The sequence below is a fragment of the Magnusiomyces paraingens genome (assembly GCF_902498895.1).
Source record: "Magnusiomyces paraingens strain CBS 517.90 genome assembly, contig: contig4, whole genome shotgun sequence".
In the NCBI taxonomy this organism is placed as follows: Eukaryota; Fungi; Ascomycota; class Dipodascomycetes; order Dipodascales; family Dipodascaceae; genus Magnusiomyces; species Magnusiomyces paraingens.
In genome coordinates, this window is record NW_022474070.1 from 309345 (window position 1) to 327231 (window position 17887).

The following is a 17887-nucleotide window of genomic DNA, read 5'->3' on the forward strand; positions in this document are numbered from 1 at the left end:
ATGTCGACTCAATTATATTTACAGTATGGGGTACCTGAACGACCGACTGCCGGCCTTGACTGCCATGTATCTGTGAAGTTTCCATCATTCTTCAAAGACCTCTTTTGAATTTTCCATAAGCTCAATTAAAGAAAAAAAATTTTTTCTTAAAAAAAAAAGCTTTGCAGATGCAAAGGCTTAAATATTTTAGTCCAATATTGAGATAATTCAAAAAAAAAAAAAAAAGAACTGACTTCGTTTCTTTCATTTCTTTCATTTCTTTCATTTATATATAAATGATATAATTTTGAAATCCCATTTCTTGGGTATTTCTCCAGTGCACTGCAAGGCACAAAACTTCACCCATCTTGCTCTTCGTGTTTCTCCGGTACCCGCATCGTTTGTTTATTTTTATGGCCGGTACCTGAGTGAGTACGTTCTTATTTTGTGCTTCCATCCCCTCAAAAAAAAAATAAAAAATAAAAATAGGCAGCATAAAATTTTTATTTTTTTTTTGTACTAAAAAACTTTCCACCGTGTAACCATTAAAACCCCCCACGAAAAGTCGACCGTCTTCGGAACTTTTTAAGAAGTCTGAAAACGAGGTTTTCTGTTTTTTTCTTTATATATATATATATATATATATATATATAATCTATATTCTATGTTTGAATATAGATTTATTATATAAATATACTCTGTATATCTTAGTTCCTTTTTTTTTTTTTTTTTTTTTATAAGTTTATCAAAATTTTTTATCAAAACTTCCCTCCAACAATGTCTAACCAGCAAACGGCTGCCCAGGCCTTGGCAGGAACATCCGATACCCTCCAACAAACCCTAAACGACCCGCCACGAACTGCGCCAACTCCAACCGCTCCCAACTATGCTCCACCTCCAACCCGCTGGCAGCGTGCCATGCAGAAACTGGCATGGTCCATGCGCAAATTTCCAACGTCCCAGTCAATGGCCATGTTCAAAAAGTACTTGACTTTTGCTGGTGGTAGTGCCTTTATCTGTACCTCTTATATCGACCCAGGTAACTACTCTACCGACGTCCAAGCTGGCGCCCAGTTCCGCTTCCATTTGCTCTTTGTTATCTTCTTCTCTAACTGCCTCGCCATCTTCCTCCAGTCTCTTGCCATCCGCCTTGGTACTGTCTCTGGCCGCGACCTTGCCCAAATCTCAAAGGAACAGTTCCCCCGTTGGCTTAACCTCATTCTTTACGTCCTCGCTGAAGCTGCAATTATTGCTACTGATATCGCAGAAGTCGTCGGTACTGCTGTGGCTTTAAACATCCTCATGCACATCCCACTTATTGTCGGCGTCATCATCACCATCCTTGACGTCCTTATCGTCCTGATGGCCTACCGCAGTGAGCAGTCTATCCGTATAATCCGATACTTTGAGTACGGCGTTGCCGCACTAGTGGTCGGTGTTGCAATTTGTTTTGCTATTCAGCTCAAGCAGATGCCTCCAACCCCAGCCGCTGATGTTTTCCGCGGCTACCTGCCATCACACCATCTTCTTGAAAGCGGTGCCATGTATGCATCCTGTGGTATTCTTGGTGCAACTGTCATGCCCCATTCGCTTTACCTTGGTTCTTCCATCGTTAAGCCCCGCGTTATCGACAAGGATGTGCGTTTGGGTAATGTCCCTGAAAATTACACTTCTGAAGATTTTGACAACTATAAACCTAGTGTCGAAGCCATCAACTATTCTCTCAAGTACAGTACTGTCGAGCTGGCTGTGTCACTATGTACTTTTGCGTTTTTTGTAAACTCTGCCATCCTCATTGTCTCGGGTGCTACCCTTTACAACAACGACTCCACAAACACTGCTGATCTCTTTTCTATCTACGATTCTCTTAAGGAGCTCATTTCCAAAGGTGCTGCTACCCTCTTTATGGTTGCTCTCCTGCTTTCCGGCCAATCTGCAGGTATTGTGTGTACAGTTGCTGGCCAGATTGTTTCCGAAGGTTACCTCAATTGGAACATTAAAAAGACTTGGATCCGAAGACTTATCACACGCACTATTGCAGTAGTCCCATGTCTTATTGTCACTGCCGCTGTTGGACGTAAGGGTTTATCTCAGGTTCTCAACGCTTCCCAAACTGCGCTCTCCATTTTGCTGCCCTTTCTTGTTTTCCCCCTAGTGTACTTTACCTGCAAGCCCTCCGTCATGTGCGTCGAGGTCAATCCCAAGAAGCCGGCACAGGTCCCGCAAAATTGTATTCCTTTGCAGGATCTTGGGATCACTAAGAGCGATGCAGGTCCGTCGTCTTTGCCCAATAGCTCAACACTGGAACCAACATTTTCTAAAGAGTCCAAAAAGTCTAAAGAGTCTAAAAGATTTACAGTCACAGAGACTGAAGAACCAGAACCGCTGCGCGTCAACTACACTAACGGCTGGTTCGTAATGATTTTCGGGTACATGGTCTGGCTATTCATTGCAGTTCTCAACGTCTATCTGATTGTCCAGCTGGCCATGGGCAATACTTGATCGGATCCTCGTGGTGTTCCGGTTGTTTTTATGCCAAAAAAAATAAATAAATAAAAAGCCGTGCGTGCCTGATTGTCTTGCATTGCCCTGGAAGTCTCTCCATTCCAAATCGCAGCACGTGACTCTACATTTCCTCTATTTAAATTTATTTTTTATTTTTTATTTTTATTATTTTTATAATCCAAACATCAAAAAATCCTCCCCTCCACCATTTGTTTACTTCCATCCATCCCGTAAACAAACCATAAACAAACCATGTCTGATCCGCCAGCGCGGAACGAAAAGACCACAAAGAATGTCCCAGAAGACTCCTCTGATTCTGTCCCTCAGCTTCCACCCTCAGATGACGATGATACTGTCTTTCTTTTCGACACTCCGCTCGCTGTTCTCTATAAATACCCGGTCCCTGCAGCCATTGCTGCAAACACCCCGCACGACGAGTGTCCGCGAATTAGCTCTATGCTACTAACCCAGTCAGCAATGTTCGTTGTAGCCCGTGGTCGGTTTTCTGTCTACCAATTGCTTGGCCAAACTATTGCGTATGTGCGCTGCGGTAGTGAGTTTGCGCACCCCATTCTCCCCAGAACCCGAGTCTGGCGCATCGCGCGTGCCCAATACTTACTCCCGCAACCGGTCCCCCGAAAGTTCTGGCGCATAGAGCTTCCAGAGTCTGATACAGAGGAAATCCGTACTCTCGATAATTTATTTGCCAAAATATGTAGCTTTCAAATTGTCTATGAAGACGATCCTGCAGAAGAACAACCTGTAACGCGCTCGCACCGGCTCCGCTCAAGACAAATGCCGCAGACTCGAGTAGTCAGTGAATCTTCATCCGAAATGACAAGCATGCTGGTGCGCCAATATGAGGAAATCATGTCGACCCAACAGCAATCAGAGGCTCCTAGAATCCGCAAAAGCCTCCCATCTCGTCGCACAGCTACCCTAGAACCCGCCGTGGAAGACCCATTTGGGTTCCCGCTCAACTCACCCCCTAAACCATTCACCAGAGCCACAACCGAAACTTCCTTGTGTGTTTCACCATCTTCTCCTCTTTCGCGTTCTTTATGTACTTCCCCAATCTCTACCCCAGGCCCTTCTTCGCCGCTATTTCTTCATGACTACCCCTCGCCTACGCTCTCCGATATTGAGGCATGCTCGTCTCCTAAACATAACCACATGTTGAATCTAGAGACTTGCTCTACTGGCGCTTATACCCCAGAGTTTTCCTCGTCCTCATCTACCCTAGACAATATCTTGGACGACTTCCCGGATACCGTTGGAGTTGCTCAATCAACCAACTCAACGGCCCTCCCAGGACTCCACGACACGACCACACCTAGGTCCTTGCTACCTGTATACTCGCTGGACGAGCAGGTGCTGGCCGCCGTGGCTGCTCAACGTGCATCTCCTTTCACATCGCAGGAGCCCGTTTATTCAGTGAGCAGGTGCGCGAGTTTCACAGAAAGCAGTACGACTGTTGTGGGCGACGAACTCGAAAAGGATCAGGAGACAGTAACCGAGAACCATGCGAGTTCTCTGCTGTCTTTTTCTCCAGAAATGGAACCGAAATCAGTCGAGTCCAAACGCATGTCGCTTGGTCGCATGATTTCGTCGGCGGCTGTAGCTGCTGTTGCGGCAGCAGCGGCAACCCTTTACGGCGACGCAACTAATTCTGGCACCAAGCAGAACGCGCCAGTCACCAAAAGAAATAACAATCGGCTACAACCAGATATAACAACAACAAAATCATCATCATCACCACCACCATCATCATTAACAACGGATTGGTATGGAGAATACGACCGGCGCCGCTCTCGCAAATCCTACGGCCCACTCGGAGTCTTGTCTACAAATAAACAACACCCAAACAAGCTCTGTCCGCCGCTCCCCACCCGAACCTTGTCTTCGCTAGGCTCAACCCAATCGCCAGCATCATTATCTACCGTCACCGTGCTACCTCCAAAACCACGGTTGTCACGTAGTGCAAGCACTAGTAGTTTGGCTACGCTTGGTGTGATGGCTGTGCCTGTTTCCCCTGGGCTTGGTGTGCGCGTGTTTTCGCCTGGATCTGGTAGTAGTGACGGGCCCAGGTCTAGGCGAAATAGTATTGACGAAGATAGAAATGTGGCCCGCACAATAACCATGCTGACTCCTGCGGAAAAACATGCTGCAATGTTTGGGACACAGGATTCGGGACTTTCCCGGTATTATCATCGGTCTCCTCTGCCAGAAGAATCCAATGGAACAAACCCCATGTTAGCAATGTGGGGATCTAAGTAGACTTTACTTAATTTTTTATTTTATTTTATTTTTTTTTTAATTAACTAACGGTTTTTATTTAAAAATGTACAAAAAATTTTTATTCAACATGATATCTCAACTAAAAAAAAAAATACTCCATTCCAGCTTTTTTGTTTGTTTTATTTTCCTCTAGGATGATATTATTATTATTTACATGGGGGGATGGGCCTGGGAAGTGGGGTCAGGAGGACCTTGAGCATAAATCTCCTCACCACCAGCTTCAAACTGGATACCGAGACCGAGACGGGCCGCAGACTTAGAGTGATCAATCTCTCCAGCAAAGAGAATAGAAAGGACGGGGAGAACGCGGCGTTCAAGCAGAACAGCAACCTTACCGTTAGAATCAATCTGACCACGGAACACTGACTGGCGGAACTCGTACTTAGCACCAATGGTGGTAGTGCCCTCAATGGTAGGGCCAGCGGGAGCACCGCCAGCAGGACCAGCCATAAGAGCAGCCTGGGGGTTAGTCAAGCCAATGGAGGCCTCAATACCGGCCTCAACCTTGTCAGTGACACGGCGGTAAAAGGTGGCGTTGATGGCACCCTGACCTTGAAGCTGACCAGTGGCAATCCAGTCACCAGAAGCGTAACGGCCAGAAAAGGACATGGCAGCATCTGGGGGGTGGGATGCCGACTGGGCCGAGTAGACCGTCTCAATGCCGAGAGCAAGCTTGGGGGTGAGAGACTGGAGGTAAGAAGCAACACCAACACCGGTGAAGACGCCGTCAAGGAACGAAGGGTTGAGAGCCTTCAAGTTGATGGTGAAGTCGGAGCCCTGGAGGTCGTGCTCAAGTTGGAGCATAGGAGGTTGGCCATTGGCGATCTGGGCATTGGCCTTGAAGATAGAACCCTTGGACAAGGAGTAGTGGGCACGGCCCGACAAAGACAGCTCGTTGTCAATGTTACCCTGAAGAAGGACATTGTCTGTGGCATAGAAGGCAGCAAAGCCGTAGGGAGGCATCATGGGGGAGCCGAGAGCGAACGAGTGCGAGACTTGGAACGCTGGGTTCATGGAGAAAGATTTGGACAAATCAGCGCGCAGACCGGTGAAAAAGTAGTTGTTAAGGAATACATCCTTGGTGACCTCTTTGGTCAGGTTCTCCATGGTTCCTGGGTTAGAGAGGTTGAGAGCGGACCTCCGGGCCGCCACCGCGTTGTAAAGATCATTAAAGGGTGAAAGAACCGGGTGTGTTTCCCAAACAGAAGGCTCTCTGGGGATCACAATCGAAGTTCCAGGGATTGTGCCTAATGGGATCTTGGAAATATCTCCCAGCGTGGGAATAGTCGAGGCAGAAGGAGTAGGGACAGCAGCCATGATGATGGATGGGGTCGGGTGGCGGGTTTTGTTGCTGGTTAGCTGGGAAAAAGGGTGGTAAAGAAGATGGTGGTTGTGAGAAAAAAAAAAAAAAAGGAGAATTTTTGAAAGGAAAAGTTTTTGCAGGGCAAAACAAAAAAAAAAAAAAATTTCACAGCGCGGCCGTGTGGTTGGCTGGCTGGCTGGCTGTGTGGAGGAGGAGGAGGAAGAGAAGGGCGCAGGGTTTGCGCTCAGGTGGGGGGGTGAAGAAGAAGGAAGGCAGTTTTTTTACTACTGAAATTGATGAGTAAATAAACGGCCGGGTGCGCAATCTTAAATGTCAACAACGATAAAGTCGATAATAATAACAAGTAACGGGACACAGTTGAAAAAAAAAACTTCAAAGACATCACTGGGTTACTGGGACTCTGGCGGGTCTTACAAGAACTTCCAACTCGCTTAATGCCACCTCTACCAGCCAGCTAAGTTTTGTCTAAAAAGTACTCGGAACACCATATCTAGCCCCAAATTTACACACCCAGTCCTCAATTTACTACGGAACTCTAAAAGTCAAAACCCTCAAACGTGTCCAATGGCATATCGTAAAGTAACCCGGAACTTGCATCTGGTGGCTTCATTTCATCAGAACCATTGGTTCTAACTGGAAGATTATCCCCACCACTTTGAACTCCATCTATCCCGCTCATGAACACGTCCAAGTCGTTCGGTGCAGGCACATCCAGTCCAGCCGACATTGTTGTCACTGGGACTGCTTCGTCCCCATTGACACCATTTCCAGTAAAGTTTGAAATATCGGTTATCGGATCAACTGACTCTTCCTTAACAGGTGGCCCACTGCTTGTATTTTCTTCACCTGTCCCAGGCTCCTTTTTTATTGACACGACTGTCGCAGAGGGCCACTCAGTCTCGTTGGAGTTCCCGCCCATTACGGCTTGGAACCGCACAAGCAAGTCCCGTTTCTTCTGAATCGCCTCTTCCAACCGCAAAATCTCCTCCTTACGCTCTCCCATGCTCACATCCAGCCCTGTCACATGTTTCAACGACATACGTGCCCGCGAAATCCGCGCCCGAATAATTCCTGCCTCATTGTCCACAGTTTTCGCTGTCACTGTTCCTTCCTGGATCCGAGTCATTAGATCCAGTACAAGAGACCATAGATCCATCTGCTGTAATGTCTCTACTGCTGCTTCACTCCGCCGTAATTCCTCCTCGCTTTCATCTTCTGTCTTGATTACACTAGGTCCTCCTCCGCCGCCCACGGCTGACCCCGACGAAGCTGGTACCGGAGTCCCCACGCCACCAGATGGAGCAGGACTATTTTCTCCCCGCCGCGAATCTGGAGTCGGTGTACTAGACTGTTTAATTATCGGAGGAATTGAAATGAATGAGTCCATAATTGCGTATTTTTATTTTATTTTATTTTTTATTTTTATTTTTTATTTTTTATTTTTTATTTTTTATTTTTTATTTTTTGATTTGATTTTGATTATCTATTTTTTTTTTTTTCATGTAGTAGAGATTACAAAATGACGAAGGTTTAAAATATATTAATTTGTTACAACTTTGTTACAAATAGTTTTCCTGATTTGGTTATGCGGCTCAAACCATTCAAATGCTCTCTATTGACCTTTAAGACTCAAGATCTACTACATTCACAATCTTCCTATTTACTATTCATTTCCTTAACAAGAATTTAGATATTTGCCGCTTTCAATGCCCAGTACTTGGCCTATACTTTTGCCAATAGCTATAAATGATAAAAGGCACTCCACTAAGGCACCAAGCATAGGCAACAAGCACTTCAACGGCAACCCCCTCTCCTTTCATCACATTGTCCATCCCCTTCTCATGACTGGTACATTTTTCCTTAATCAACTGAGCACCCACTGAAACTGCATCTGCAAATCCCTTAATCATTCCTGCAGTATCGCACCACGGCGTCTCACTCTGAAAACTCGCTTCGATTCCATTTCCATTCTGATGATGACTAGTATTGTGTGAACATCTAACTGCATGACCAAGAAACTGAAATACAATCATCATCAACGTTCCTGTACAAACAAAATTTGTTCGCTCAATTAAATCACATCCAACTTCAATTAAGCCTCTTTCGTGAAGTGAGTTGAGCTCCCCTGCATCGTAAAGTTCCCGAAAATACCGTCCCACATGATAAAAATAGACCACAACAAACACTGCCGTAATTGATGAAACTGTAGCTCGATATCCGCCTTCATGCTCAAGCAAAGTGTTGTTTAATGGACCTGATCCTAGGCTGTACAAAATTACAATGTTGCTAAAAAACTGTCCCAGAGTAACAACTCTCTTAAAGCCTTTTTTGTGCGACCTTTGGCTCAGTTCAAAACCACCCCTGGCTGGCCCCGGTGGGTCCTTTTTGATACTTTTCCACCGAGTATAACTTTTAGAAAGCGGATTTTTTTTGATATTAGAAGGCATTGTTAATATTAAAAAGAAATAAAAAATAAACAAGGTTTGCAACAATTTCCTCGAAACGAACTACACAACAAAAAAAAAAAAGGGAAAAAGAAGGAAAGGAAAGGAAAAAGAAAGGGAAAAAGAAAAAGGCTTAAACTTAAATATACTTTGGGGGCCTCACAAAGATTTATCCGGAAATAGGTCTTTTTTCAGCCGTATTTCCTATCTCACTTTGAATAAGTAATATAGAATTCAAAGACATTTTGGAGGTTCTTGTTTTGTTTCATTTTTTTTAAAAAAAAAATCTAGTATTTCTAAAACCCATACTCCGGATTTAAAGCTCATAATTTGCTACAATCATTTAAATTGTTTTCCACATTACAACTTTTACCTAAGTTGGAGTAAACTTATCATTATTAGATCTCAACATTGATAAATTGACAAAACTTAGTTATAAACAGAGAATTAATCTTGGTAATTTTTACGAATGATCAACGATAATGGTTCCAGAAAAAACAAAACCTAGTCAAAATAAGAAATTCAAAAACAAAAAGAAGAAGCCGAAAGAAAATTTGAGACCAAATTAAAAAAGAAGAAAAAAAAAAAAAAAGAAATAATCAAAAAGTTTAATATATTAAAAAAAAAGTGAACTTTTTAAAAATTCTATATTAAAATGATGGATTTAAATTAAAAAAAACATCCAGGCGTTGATTTCTCATAAATTTTGATAAAGAGTTATGTGTGAATAAAAATGAGAAACAACTTTATTTTCATACTGACAAAATACACTATAATCTTTGACGACATTTCTTCTAAACCTATCGTGCTCAGAAACCATGGCAAAAAATTAGTCCTTTCTATTCTTAAATTTTTAATACACAGTTATCTCATGATTATGGTATAATCTGACGAGGTTGTTTTTCCTGGGAAGATTTATTTAAAAATATATCAATTTTCAATACTGTAAATAATTTCACATTCACAACTGTTTCACCAAATTTATTTGTTATACCACTTATCATAGTTAAATCCTATTGGCAGCAAAAAGTAAAAGAGTTTTTTAAAAAAAATTGTTTTTTTGTAATTAAATTTCATTAATTTTAACACACTTTATTTTTTTAAAGTCTTTTAATCTTTGGCGATCATCAAAATATTTGATCGTGAACAAACACAAATGGAGCTTGTGAGTACCGAGCCCCACCGGTCTGTTACTTTTTTTTTTTAAATGTATCTTCTACAGCAATCTTCAAATGATTAACCCCCCTTTGATGTCGATCAGATCTTCAAAAAAAAAAAAAAAAAATATTGCCCAAAATTAGAAATCGTTAAAGAAGAATTACAAAAAATGTTGATCATTTTCAAAATGTTCGTTATACTTAGGCCTTGTTTATTTTTACTAACATTCATATATATATAATATCTTTTTTAATTGATAGCTGTATTTTAGAAAACGTTTATGTAGCTATAGCTATATATTGTTTAAAATATATCTTATAAATACTTGTCAAAATTTCTAAAAATGCAAATTGAAAAAAAAAAAAATAATCTCATCCTTATATCAAAATTTCAATTATCTACACTCTTTTAATTAATATCTCAAAAATCCTCACATTCCTTTAATTTAATAAGTGATTAAAATTGTGCTTTGATGTATGCTATTTTGAAAAAAACACTCAAGTTTTTTTTAATCTAACTAATTTAGTATGAAATACTTGTCAATATTAATCGCAGGGATTCAATTATGCCTTGCTTTGCCTCAAAATGAATACCACAGTTTTTTGGAAAGAAATGAAATGGATTTAGCCCCCCGCCAACAAATACCTTCTGCTTATGGTGAACTGTTAATTTCAATTCCTACAGAGAGTGCTGCTCTTACTTCTGATAATTCTTTTTCTTTTAGTATTGGTGCTACTATTGCTCCAACATTGGCCATTGATCCCACACTCTCACTTAATATTGAATCTGGCTACCCCTCTGGCGCTATCAATACAAACCTTCCCCAAATTACTGCTGGTATTGATGCTTCTCAACTTCTTCAGCTTTCCAATGAAGTTGGTATTTCCACAAGCTTAAGCCTTGACTTACCCATTTCTTTACAGTTGTCGGCTGGTCTGAGCCTTTCAAAAGAACTTGAACTCTCTGCTTCTCTTGCCTTGGAACATTCAGAGGCTCTTTTATACTCACAAGAATTGGAATTTTCTGCTTCTCTAGAATTATCAAAAAGTCTGGGAGTTTCTGCTGGTCTTGGCTTTGATTTTTCAACTAGTCTAGAACATTCGGCTGATTTCAGTTTTTCAGCTGCACTTGAGCACTCAGCGGGTTTGGATTTTTCAGTAGGACTAGAACACTCAGCTGGCCTGGATTTTTCAGCAGTATTAGGGCAATCAGCGGATCTTGGTGTTTCCGTTGATGTAGATCATTCTTTAGATCTGGGGTATTCTTCCGGCTTAGATCACTCACAACGTTTACAATTCTCCGCAGGCTTAGAATTTTCCAAAGAGCTTGAACTTTCAGCACAATATTCTCTGGGTCTAGAGTTCTCAAAAGAACTTGAACTTTCAGCCCAATACTCTCAAGGATTGGAACTTTCACTTGATTTAGAGCTCTCAAAAGAAATCGAATTTTCTGCCGGGGTTGATTATTCAAAAGATCTTGAACTTTCTCTTCTTTTATCTCTTGAATTTTCTGCAGGGTTCGAATTTTCTGATGGTGCTGACTTTTCCGCCTGGTATTCTTCTGAACTAGGCCATATTTCTCACTCAGATGACTATTCATTCTATCAAAGTAAAACTGATGATTCTCAAATATCTTCTACTGTATCTTCTACGGCAACTGGTAATACAATTATAATCACATCCCGGTCTGGTAGTGTGGTTGCATCTACCTCAACCGTCATCTCACCAGGGCCGGTAACTTCCTCATCTGTCATTTCAGTAATATCTACTTTTATTTCTTCTGGAACTGCGTTGACCATAAGTTCTAATTTAGAAGGCCCCTCGTCCACAAGCACTTCTATTGCTCTAACATCTATATCTGGAAAATCTTCCATAGGTGATTTTGTCAGTGCTTCTTCTACGAGTACTTCTTCTACAAGTATTTCTTCCAAAGATATTTCTTCTCTAGGAATTTCTTCTCAAGGAATTTTTTCTCAGGGAATTTCTTCTCAAGGAATTTCTTCTCGAGGAATTTCTTTTTCAGGAACTTCTTCCACAGAAACCTTTTCTACCGGCACTTCTGTTACCCTGATATCTATATCTGGGTCTTCTCCCACTGGAAGTGCTACTACTAGTACTTCTGCTAGTGGAACTTTCTCATCTATAACATCTGCCACAAACACTTCTGCTAGTGGATCTTCTACAACCGGAACATCTTCATCAATTTCTGCCACAGTTGCTTTTACCACCAGCACTTCTGGCATAGGTACTTTTTATACAGAAACTTCAACATTTGGTACTTCTTCCATAGGAAGTGCTGCTGGTGTCACTTCACTCATAGGCAATTCTGTTAGCGGAACATCTACAATCACAACATCTGCAGCAATTACTTCCTCTAATCAATCTTTTACAGGAACTATTACTACAGGAACTTTTTCATCAGTTTCAGTAACAGTTACTTCTGAATCATCTACCGGAACTTTCCCCCCTAGTACTTATTTTACCAAAAGTGCAGTCACAGACACTTCATCTAAAGGTACTTCTGTCACAAGCACTTTAATCACAGGTAGTTCTGTAAGTGGAACATCCCAAATAATAACTTCTGCGACAGAAACTTCTTCCAGTCGGTCTTTCACTGGAACCTCTTTCACGGGAACATCTTCATCTATTTCAGCCACAAGTACTTTTAAATCTTCTTTTACAGGATTTTCTATTACAGATTCTTCTGCCATTGGTACCTATTCTACAGGCACGTCTTCTTCAGATACTCATTCCACTGGGACTGCTTTAGCAGGAATTGCTGTTACAAGCACTTCTGCCTCAAGCACTTTTGTTTCAGAAACTTCAATTGATGGAACATCTAATGCTGGTGCATCTTCGAGCAGAACTTCTTCTACAGGAATATTTTCTGTAAGAGATTCTGCTACTGCCATTTCTTTTATGGGATCATCTATTTCCAGCGTTTCTTCTACTGTGATTTCGGCAACAGGAACATCCTCAAATAAAACTTCTTTCTCAGAGTCTATTACCAAAAATACATTTAGCTCAGGAATATCAATTTCAAAAACTTCTACCCGTGAAATTTCTATTTTGATATATTCTACAGGTACATCTATTGCCAACAGTTTTAGCACTTCTTTTTCCAAGACTGGCGTTGTTAAAAATACGTCGACAGTTAGCACAATCATTCCCAATAGCTCAAACAATAAATTCTCATCTATTCCAACATCTACCAGTCAATCTATTTCTGAAAGCTTGATTGCAAGTAATTCAAATTCTGATTTGTCAAAAACTTTTGGTTCCGTTGTAGCAAGTGGTTCAACATCTAGTAATTCAGGAAGCTTTGGTTCTACTGAATCTACCAGCAATTCATCAGCACAAGTTGTTGCATCTACAAACAGCTTAACTTATGTTTCTTCAACTCAATCTACTATTTCTTCTCAATTTACTAAATCAAATTCAAAAACTACTAATTATTCTGCAATTCCTTCCAATGCTTCAGCTACTAATGAAATTATTATTGGGTCTTCATATTCTGGCTTTCCAACTTCTGTATTTTTGAGTATCAGTTCAACTACTGGTAACTCCACAGCAAAGGATTCCAGTAAAATATCTCCCTCGTATTCAAATGGGTCCACAGTTACTTCTATAAGTGTGTCTTCATTATATCACCACTCTTCTAACCCAACTTCCAAATCTATTGATCCAACGGTTACTATCTCAACAACAGGCACTTTGATTTTTCCTACCCCTATTGCTACTCAAACATTAACGTCAAGTACTAGTTACGATTGTATCACAACAACAGAAATTGAAACGTCAACAATAACTTCTACAATTAATGGACATTTATTGACTTTTACAAGTGTTTATACTAATGTTGAAACAATTACACTTTCTTCACCTGCTACCAAAACGATTACTGATACCGGAGTTGTTACTTTTACAGTCTCATTAAATGGCGAAGCTATCGTTAGTGTCGAAACATACGAACCAACATTGACAATTGTACAACATTCAACTGAAACCAATATAAATCATGTATCCATCACTTCAACTAAATCAAGCAGTCATGCTAGTGCTTTCATTGTCGATTCATTTATATATATAATCGACACCATCACGGAAACTAGAACTAGTACATTTCCTACTGTTTCAGAAACTCAAACAATCACTAATGAAAAGCCTTATGCTACTACTTTCACAATCACTCATACATCAGTAGGTTCTGGAAATTCTTTTGAATTTTCTGCATTCTTAGAATCTTCTGGGATTTCAACTAAGCTATGTGACAAATGTGTCACAAAAGTTATAACAACTTCAACACTTGCCCCTGTAACAAAAACAATTAACGGTTTAATTGTCACTATAACTGAGCCATGTGAAACTACTTTGACTGTTGCTGAATCACCTTTCTCTTACAAAAATGGTGTTTCAACACTTACCCTTACATCTAATACTCATACGGGGATTAAATCAGACCTAAAAACTATTTCAAGTTCGCCTTCTAAAGTTGATACTACTGCCATTTTAACAGAATTATGTGATAAATGCATTACAAAACTCTTCACGACTTCGACTGTTAAAGCGATTACAAAAAATTTGAGTGGTACTATTGTTACAGTTACAGAGCCATGCCAAACCACTTTTACAATTGTTGAATCTCCGTTTTTATCAAGTAAAAGCACTTCTACAATTACAATAGGGTCAACAGCCAGTAACAGTTTTAATACAACTACTACAGCTACTTTGAAAACGGTTCTCAGCACTGGCTCTGGCTCTGGCTCTGGCTCTGGCTCTGGCTCTGGCTCAGGCTCATCAAATCCTACAATAATAACAGCAATTGCTGATACATCTATTATACAAACCACTACCACAACTTTTAGTAATGCTGTTGCAAAACAGTCCAGTCCAGCTGTGAAAATCGGTAAATCCGTGATTTATAACATAACTGAGATATCTGGCATAGCTACTTCAGCTATTCCGGCATTTCCAAGTGTTTTAGGAAATCCCAGTCACAGCATTGAATCAAGCAATCTAGCTAGTCCAACAGCGCCGATTTTGGGATATTCTAAATTGCATGCCACTCCTTCTACACTGGGAAGTTTAAGCTACTTCCTGGGGTCCTCTACTGCTACTGCTACTGCTACTGCTAATACTAATACTAATACTAATACTATTCCAGTGATTCCAGCTACGTCATCAAGCCACTCCAGCCCCACATCTGCAGAAGTTCCTACGGCAAAGCCTAATCCAGACAATTCACATGGCTCTTCATTGCTATCATTGTCCACAGCGGTTATACCTCAAGTCTCTGCCGGAAATGTTCCATCTGGAATTACTCAAGTGAATTCTGGTGTAATGATTTCTGTGGGTGATATTCTGGTCCCTACAATTGTTTCCTGCCTGTTAACTTTCTTCTTACTCTAAAGGAAGTTTAATAATTTTTAATTTCAAAATCTTTATAAAATTCTGTGATTATAATTATTTTTTATATTGTTTAATTGTTTAATTGTTTAATTTTCAAATATATAAAAATAATATGTTCCCTTTTGTTTCAGACATTGTATTGATGTCTTTTATAGTAATGGCTGTCATATCCAATCAAATAATTGAATAGGATAATAAGCATTTAAAGCTTTTATAGAAATATATCTAAACTAAATTTTGAGATTTAATAGAAAATTTAATAATTATGAAAATGATCATAATGACAATCACAATAGTGAATTCTAGCTGTAAATTCTTAAAAAATCAACAACGTTATTAAAATACTGTTATAAGAGTTAGAATATTTAATAGTTAGCTCAAAAGTTATTTAAACTTAGAAATCGGAAATTTTAAACTCCCTTTATATTTTAAGCAAAAAAAAAATTAAATTCTAATATGCTATTTATGGATAGCCTGATATCTTTAAAGTTACTCTAGCTTGTCCTCTGTTTCTGATCAGCTGCTATCAGGACTTATTTTCAAGTTGTTGGAAATGTAATGATATTTATTTCTTGAATAAAAACAAACATAGTTCAGCTTGATAATCATTGTAAATTTACCAGCATATTTGATTTGATTTTTTTAAAGGTTTATCCCAAATATCAAAAAAAAAAAAAATTAGAGTTTAATAGATTTAAGGGAGAGTGTGTTTCTTTTTTTAAACATTGGATATCGTTACATTAAAACTATTCCCTATCTATTGTACTATTTATAGATATTTCTTCAAATTACAATCCAGCTGTGAAGGTCTGAAAGGGTCCTTGTTTTTATTCAACGTTATAACGAATCTTGGCTTTAAAAGTTGTTGTTTACTGTGGTTCACAAGCACTTAATGGTACGATAGTATTGAGGTTAATGAAGGAAAATAGAATCGCAACTCAGTACGGAACATTCAGCAGTTACTGACAAAATATTGCAGTGGTATGGTCTTGTTCAAAGGAAAGTGTATGCCACTGAATCGGGCAGCATTGGATATGGTATTCTTTGGCAACTGGAAATAGAACCCAGTACCAGGCTAGCATAAGAATTTTTTTCTAACTGTCATCATTGCTTCTTCGTAAATTTAGGATTACTGGACTAGAACCAGTACCCCCTTAAGGGATAAAATGTATGCGTGCTGGTTTTGCATCACGTCCTAGTAAAAATAAATTAATCAGATGACAAACGACTTTCGTAGAAATTGCAACTTTTGAAAAGCCATAATAACACAGCTACTCTAATGGGGTTTGTATTTCACTAAACTTTCTTTTCCGTTGCTCAGTTATCCCTTTTGCGTCATTTGTATCTGAAGCAAGTTTTTCAGAAGATATCTTAGCTTCGGATTTATCATTTTGGTCGAGCGCTGCCAGACCAGTAGGTTCAAAAAAGTCTTGGGAATCTGTAACAAGGGATACAATATATGATTTCATAGTTGAAAGAGAATCCATTTCTAAATGAGAGTTTGATTGGCAAAACTGATTATAAGTAGGTGTCTCGGGTTTGGATATAATATGCTCTAAAAATGCTAAAGGCAAGGAGTTGGAAGAAGAGGAAGAATTAAAAGAAAGAAAGTGTTGAAAAGTAGAAACTTTTGAGGAGTCTAGACTGCCAAAAGATTTGCAAAATTCATGGTATGAAGTTAAATTTTGAGGTATGGATGACATTGTAGGTTGCACCAAAGAGCTCTGGCCATACTCTTTAGGTTTTGAAATTGAGTTGGAAAGAGTTGAATTAAAAGACGTTGGTTCCACTAATTCTTCAGATGGATCTAAAATATTTTCAATTACCTGACTTATTTGCGTTGATGAAGAATCAGTTAGTTTTGAATCAACAGAAATAGTTTCAGACGAAAGAGCTTTTTCTTGATCTTTTTGCTGAGGTTCTTTATTGGAATTTACCGGCTGAGTTTTAGTTTCAATATTAACAAAAAATGTGTCAAAATATCTGCTTTCAACACGAACATAAAGCATTTTAGAAAGAACTCGATCAGGGTCAATTTCAACAAGTTTGCAAAAGGCCTGGTAGTCAATGAGACGTGTTTGGGAAAAGTGTTTTGCATGAGGACAAGGAATAATCAAAAGGTGTGGTTGAACATTCATTATTTTACAAATTGTTTCAAACGAGGAAGGATGAGAGGCCCAAAAGGAAGATGTAGCCGGTGGAGCTCCAATATTTGGGATATCAGTTGTTGTAGATAAAGACACAAGAGAACAATTGGCTGGTGGATTTTGGGTTATGCTGGAAACTGAAGATGAGGCAGAGAAAACACCAGATGCAACAGTCGCAGTTACAGAATTGGTTTCAGAATACAAAGAGTCCTGATTGCTTGTTCTCGGTGATGCTTGTGCTGTTGACAGATTCGCTGTCATGGTTTTGTTTGGCTTCTATTTGCGTTGATGCTAACCCTTTAGTGGTGATACTGGGAATGGAGTATTTGAACGGGTGTGCTAAAGTTCTTGTATTTACTTAGTCAGGATGATAAATACACGGAATAAATAGATTGCAAAAGATGGGTGGGTAATAGCTGGGTTTAGGGTTTTTGTGCAGTGCAGTGCGGCGCATGCTTGTTCGCGTGGTGAGCCCCCTCCGATCCAAGAGATCCTACAAGTGACTGTGGGGAATACCAGGCTTTTGAAATCTTTGAAATTGAAAAAAAAATATATAATTCTATTATAATAAAAAAGATTGAAGTTCAATAATAAATCTCATTAATATTTTTAAAAAAAAATTAC

At 39.7% G+C, this 17887-nt stretch overlaps 6 protein-coding genes across 6 annotated transcripts; 3 read left to right on the forward strand and 3 right to left on the reverse strand.

Annotated features, from left to right (window-relative positions):
- Positions 1–756: 756 nt before the first annotated feature.
- On the forward strand, positions 757–2481 carry SAPINGB_P004878 (uncharacterized protein; the record flags this gene model as incomplete). The annotated part of the gene is made up of 1 exon (XM_031999593.1): positions 757–2481. One exon carries the CDS (start codon positions 757–759, stop codon positions 2479–2481), a length of 1725 nt encoding a protein of 574 aa, XP_031855484.1.
- Positions 2482–2736: 255 nt separating this feature from the next.
- Positions 2737–4761, forward strand: SAPINGB_P004879 (uncharacterized protein; the record flags this gene model as incomplete). Its single annotated transcript, XM_031999594.1, has 1 exon — positions 2737–4761. One exon carries the CDS (start codon positions 2737–2739, stop codon positions 4759–4761), a length of 2025 nt encoding a protein of 674 aa, XP_031855485.1.
- Positions 4762–4932: 171 nt separating this feature from the next.
- SAPINGB_P004880 (uncharacterized protein) lies at positions 4933–6099 on the reverse strand (the record flags this gene model as incomplete). The annotated part of the gene is made up of 1 exon (XM_031999595.1): positions 4933–6099. The coding sequence occupies one exon, from the start codon at positions 6097–6099 to the stop codon at positions 4933–4935; it is 1167 nt and encodes a 388-aa protein (XP_031855486.1).
- Positions 6100–6641: 542 nt separating this feature from the next.
- On the reverse strand, positions 6642–7493 carry SAPINGB_P004881 (uncharacterized protein; the record flags this gene model as incomplete). Its single annotated transcript, XM_031999596.1, has 1 exon — positions 6642–7493. The coding sequence occupies one exon, from the start codon at positions 7491–7493 to the stop codon at positions 6642–6644; it is 852 nt and encodes a 283-aa protein (XP_031855487.1).
- Positions 7494–10235: 2742 nt separating this feature from the next.
- SAPINGB_P004882 (uncharacterized protein) lies at positions 10236–15116 on the forward strand (the record flags this gene model as incomplete). Its single annotated transcript, XM_031999597.1, has 1 exon — positions 10236–15116. The coding sequence occupies one exon, from the start codon at positions 10236–10238 to the stop codon at positions 15114–15116; it is 4881 nt and encodes a 1626-aa protein (XP_031855488.1).
- A 1271-nt stretch (positions 15117–16387) lies between these two features.
- Positions 16388–17524, reverse strand: SAPINGB_P004883 (uncharacterized protein; the record flags this gene model as incomplete). Its single annotated transcript, XM_031999598.1, has 1 exon — positions 16388–17524. One exon carries the CDS (start codon positions 17522–17524, stop codon positions 16388–16390), a length of 1137 nt encoding a protein of 378 aa, XP_031855489.1.
- Positions 17525–17887: the final 363 nt, after the last annotated feature.